We start from the raw sequence: 5756 nt of genomic DNA on the forward strand, positions 1-5756 counted from the left end.
AAAAGAAAGAAACAAAATATAGAAACTAACTATATATTGTAATATTCCTTCAAATCAATATTAGGGAAAAACAAAGCAGTTGTAAACTTCAACTTCCCTCCCAATTTTTTCCTAAACAATTCCCACCCTCATTCCCTGGTACATATTCTTAACAAAAGGCTAACGGCCCTGAAACGAATCCCAGGGACTTCCCCAGCTTTCCCTTTCCCTCCCTCTCTTATCTTCCCCAATGGGACAGGTCCCTCAGCTTGAAAGCCTGGGGAGGCCCAGAGTGGTGGCCGGGGCACAGAGGAGGGCTCCTCCCCCAGGAAAACGGGTAGAGGAGTACATGGGTGTAAGGCAGGACCCCCCATAGTGGGGGAAATCAAAATGGAGCCCTGGTATCAGGGGAAAGCACACTGGTGGCCCTGGGAAAGAAGGCCCGGCCATTCCCACATTCTCCAGTGGGAAGGCGTCGTTGATTGGCCGACTGCCCATCTGGTTCCGGTTATAGAACCAAATTTGGACCAAGTCCTTCTGCAGCCGGAGGTGCCCAGCGATGCGGCTGATTTGCTGGGGTGTAGGCTTTGGGCACTGCAGGAAGAGTTTCTCCAGGTTGTTTCTGATTCGTCTCTCCCTGCTTGCCCGTCTCCGCTTCCGAGCTTGCTGCAGAATCATCTCCATTTTGCATAAGCCCAGAAGGTTCTTGGCATCCACTTCCTCTAGCCACATTTTCAGCAGCGGCTGCAGCTTCCACATGTTGGCGAGGCTGAGCTGCTGGGCCTCGAAGCGGCATATGGTTGTCTGGCTAAGCACCTTTCCAAACATAGCTCCCACGGCGAACCCCACATCCGCCTGCGAGTACCCTAGGGTCATCCTCTTCAGCTTCAGCTCCTTAGCCAGCTGCTCCATCTCCTTTTTAATAGCTAAGACATCTTCGGGCAGCGCCAATTTCGGGAGGCTCCGCAGAGCAATGTAAGGTCCAGAACAAGTGCCCTCGGGGGGCCTCTGGCACCAGACTCCTATTTCGCCAGCTCCACAGGAGGTCATCCTGCCCCGGAATTCATAAGGCAGGGGACCCAGGGGTACCCCCCACATGTCAGGGCCTGGGAAAATGCCTGGCCCAACTCCTGGCTGGACCATCATCCTGCCAGGAGCCACCTGGGCACTCAATAAGGTTGGAGTGTCAACCCTCAAGGACACTGGCCCTCCGGAGCCACCCCCACCACTGGATTGAAGGGGGTTCAAGTTTGAGGTCCTGTGTCCTGCCATGGGGTAGGCCGGCTCCCCCAGCAAGAGTCTGGTAGGAACTGATGGCTCTCGAGGACTGAAACAGCTACCAGCCTTGCCCTCGAGCCCCGCCCCCCGGGTGGGCAGGAGACAGAGTGGCAAGCAAGAGGGCTAAGGGTGTGTTTTTTTGTGTGTGCAGAAGTGGGATATCTCGCAAATCCATTCAATGGTAACTCCTCAGGTCTTTGAGGTTAAGGGAGTGAGTCCCTCTATCTGAGCATTATTCTCAACTCCTACCAAGGTACAACCTGGAGTTCTGGCCCTCCAAGTGGTTTGGGGATCTTTAGTCGGAGCCTCCATCTATCCCTGAATGCAACTCAGGTATTTACTTATAGCTCTTCAGAAACTCTGACATCTAGTCCCTTCCTCCCACATCCTCTGAACTGCCTCTTGGCTTCACAAATATTAATTAAACATCCACATGACAGGTCTAAGGGCGACCTTGTGATCCATTAACTATTCCGTCTCTACTATCTTTATTGCCAAAAGTACTGCCAACAGTCCCTTCTTTGAACATCCTCAGTTCCAGTGCCCTACGAAATCTAGACACATGTACTTGAATTTCTAGATAACATCAGTTTACTGCCTCAGATTCTACCCCACCCCCATACTCGACCAGATTCTACTCTCTCATTAGGGTGGAGTTTCTTAACTAATTCCATGTTTCTCCCACTAGCCCTGCAAATCCTCATAAAACAGAGACCTACTTGTTTTTTTTTTTTTTCTTCTTCTGGATACAGGTCTCTGTAATGTACTTGCTGTTCCCCCATAAGGATATTCCCTGCAGTATCTAACTTAACAACATCAGGTTCCTCTATCTGTGATGTGACCACTCTCCCACTAAAGACCAAAGGATCTTAATTTGTACCTCCATTATGCCCTAACTACAGCATCCAGTCCTAAGAAATCTAAGGAGGGAGGAGAAAGAAAATATCTGACCTAAGGTTTAACGCTTTCAAGGAAGAAAAGGACAGTGACTTTGGTGGGATGATCTCAGCTTCTTACTCCTTCATTCTTTAACCCAATCATGATATGGCCTTGTCTCCATGCACATCCACTGAACCGGATCTTCTTGAAGTCACTGATACACTTCCAACTGTCAAATCCAATGGCATTTAAAAAAATTCTCATCCTACTCATTTTCTCTGTAGTTTCTGACAGATACTTCTTTTTGTTGCTTCTCCTTTTAAAATTTATATGAGATGCCAGTAACAGCCAAATATGTATTCCAGCCCTGATACTCTTCTAATATCCAGTCCTGTATTTCCACTGCCCCAAATAAGATTCATTTTTCTGAGCTTCTAAATCTGCCACCCAACTTCCAGGGACTTATGAGCTGGTTAATGGCATTACCACCCACTCAGCCACCCACACTTAAGCCCTGGAGTTGTTCTTGACCTTTCCCATATTCCACAGAACACCAAATCTTATAAACTAGCTCTCCTAAAGCAATTAAACTCTACCATCTCCACGTGAGCCTCATTTACTAACTTAATTCAAGCCACATAATTTCTCATCTGTAAAATCACAATAATCTTATAAGTGGCTTCTTGTGCTTCTTATTTAGATTCATCCTGCATACTATTGCTAGGTCTAATTTTCCAAATACCAAATCATACCTATCAAAACCTATCCATACCAAGCAAAAGTATGTGTCATTTTCTTCTTAAACTATCTTCAAAATCTAGTCCCTCTTTTCCCAGTTGACAAAGTGGGCATTTACATTCTTGAACATGACACATGTGGCTCTACACCCTTTGGTCCCTTGATACTCCACATTTCAGCAAAGATTATCTCCTATTTCGTATAAATACCACCCTTTTATGCCCATTATGTCCTTTGTTCATGCTGTTCCTTCTGTCTGAAATAGTTTCCCCTACTTCTTGGTCTTATTCTTTCATATCATTCAGCATTCTACTCAAATATTATCTAATTAGAGACGATGTCCCTGAATTTAAAAAATTTGCATCCCTGCTACTTTTCAGAAAAGTTCCTTTTCTGAAAAGACTTTTATTTTTTGGTATAACATGTATCATCACTATATATATATATATATATATATATATATATATATATATATATATATTCATCTATTGTGTTTCTGTACTGTCAGGAGGGACTCTATCTGGTTCACTGCTGTGTCTACAGTGTTTACCATAGTATCAGGCACATTAAAAAGTGCTCTGTAAGTATTCGTGGAAAAAAATGAAGTATGCTGTGCTTCCCAACACCCTTAAGACTCAGTTTAGGTGTCATCTGATGGTGAGCCTTACCTCAGGCAGACACCAGTGTGTTACTGCCTTTGTGGTACTCCCATTGTACTTAATATATTTTTTTATTGTAATATTACCAGTAACAATGTTACTATCAGTAAATATCAGTAGTTATTTATTTTATGTCTCTATCTCTCTAGCTAGGGTATGTAGGGGTTATAAAGCCTGCAACATAACTGATATAGTGCTCAATGTTTGCTTAAAGTATGATAATACTTTATAATTAATTCTTAAAATAATGTCCATTTAATTCTAGTCTAAAATGAGAACCTTGACCTTCCCAGGTGCCTCTCCATCTTTTCTCTCTCATATCAGAACCAAGGCCTTTATGTACTTCTTCCTAGAAGAGGGTAGTAGCCTAACATTAAATCAAACTAGTTGTAGATAGGTCTTGAAACAATGGCAGTGGGAGAAGAAGAATCAGGTAATCAACTGCCATCTCCACAGACTATGTATCTGATTCATTTGTGGTATTATTTGCACTTACAACCTCTGTTAGAATGTATTCTGGTTAAAGGCAGAATCCTTGTCTGTCTGTTCACCATTAGATCCTCAGCACCTGGAACCATATCTGGCATATAATGGGAAACCAAGAAATAGTCATTTAACATTTAAAAATGAATCTTTGCAGCATTAATGGTGAAAAGAATTCCATGCTCGCCTTGAATTAGGTTTTAAGATAATAGTCTATGAAAAACAGTTTAGAATACACAGAATTCTATTTAAAATAATTTTGCTGGTATTTACTCTTTCTATGTTATACCTACAAGCGATTTTTTTTCAAAATCACAAAACAACCAGTGTCTGCCAAACAGAATGAAAAGTAGATCATGAAGACATATGAAAGAGAGCAATTACATATTAATAACATTAAAAAAAGTCCATTTGCACAAGAGAACCACAAAGAAAAAATACATTAGTTGTTTAGAAACAAGAGTTGAATAAAAATGTTTTCAGTGAATTGGAAAAAAAGTAAGTCTACATGAATTTGAACTAAGGCTTGTTATATTAATGTGTTAAAACACAGTGACTCAAAACATTGACAAAATTGAAAAGTAAAGCTATATTAATTTGATGGGGTTGAAATTAACTTGGGTGCTCTTAGTGAAGACTTTGTCTGTACTTGGTTAGATCTGATTGGCTGATGTGTGCATCTCCTGGTTAATGCATAGAAACCACTAAGAAAAGTTTATATTCTTAAGAGAAGTCTTGCATCTTCTTAAAAGTATTATTTAATATGCTCTCACAGTAGGGTGATCAGGGAAAACAAGCAGGAGCATATTTGGTTGGAACAGAAATTGAAGTCAGAGGAAAGCAGCTGATGGGAATGCTTAAGACAACAAGCACTGTTTGGGCTGGGGCAAATGAAAGGCTAATCCATCACCTTCAACAAATATGGGGACTTTTTAGAAAGTGATTAGATTATAATGTAAGAATCAGACCAGTCTTATCCACAGGGAATTACAGATTAAGAATAAGAAACACATGGTCCCAGGCTCCCATGTATTTATAAGTTAAGTAGAAGATAAGAGATTCTGTCAGAAGAACAGGACAGCTATATTCACCCAAAGAAGAGAGTTATCTATTAATAGGATCTTTGGAATTAAGAGTGGTTTTCTTTATGCGTTGTTTTAAGTAGAAATGCACAAAGTGTCAGGATTTGTGTTATTGAGCTCTTTAAAATATTGCTTATTTTTAGTAGGCAAAACCAACTGAAAGGACCCACTTATGGTAAGAAGCAGGAAACAGTGGAGGCAGAGTTAGTAGTAAAAATCCTTGCAACGCTTGGCTTGGCTCAATTATTGGAGAAGTCTGTCTACTCTGTACCATAGTGATCTCAGTCCTCTCTGAACTTACTGACTTTTCTGCTCAGATATATTGGCTTTCTTAAACAGTTAGCTGGAATTTCCTGTCTTAGCTCTCCAGCTAGGATATAAAGAAAGCCCAAATGGATATTATAGATACCATTTATTTTGTACTTATGTGCCAAGTAATGTGCTAATGTATGAGCTGTCCACAGTGCTCTGAGTATGTTAAATCCATGAAAACATCTGGATGTGAAGGTGATCTGTCATTAACGTAATGTCATCCTTTTGGTCAGTTATTGCTCTGGCTACAAAGGTGATCTTTTTCTTGTTTTTTTCCAAATACATCTCTCCTAAAATTGCTCATGCTCCAGATAGAGAAGAACAGGTTTTGTTCAAGAGTCTGTGA

General features: G+C 41.3%; 1 protein-coding gene across 1 annotated transcript; it reads right to left on the bottom strand.

Moving 5' to 3' along the window:
* Nucleotides 1-243: 243 nt before the first annotated feature.
* Nucleotides 244-1251, bottom strand: Pou5f2 (POU domain class 5, transcription factor 2). Its single transcript, XM_026385891.2, has one exon. It carries the CDS (start codon nucleotides 1249-1251, stop codon nucleotides 244-246), a length of 1008 nt encoding a protein of 335 aa, XP_026241676.2.
* Between the last annotated feature and the right edge of the window lie 4505 nt (nucleotides 1252-5756).

Source organism: Urocitellus parryii, chromosome 1 (assembly GCF_045843805.1).
Source record: "Urocitellus parryii isolate mUroPar1 chromosome 1, mUroPar1.hap1, whole genome shotgun sequence".
NCBI classification, from domain to species: Eukaryota; Metazoa; Chordata; class Mammalia; order Rodentia; family Sciuridae; genus Urocitellus; species Urocitellus parryii.

Bases quoted from the DNA above. Each gene is read 5' to 3' on its own strand.
- Pou5f2 (XM_026385891.2), bottom strand. From the start codon at position 1,251: ATGGCAGGACACAGGACCTCAAACTTGAACCCCCTTCAATCCAGTGGT.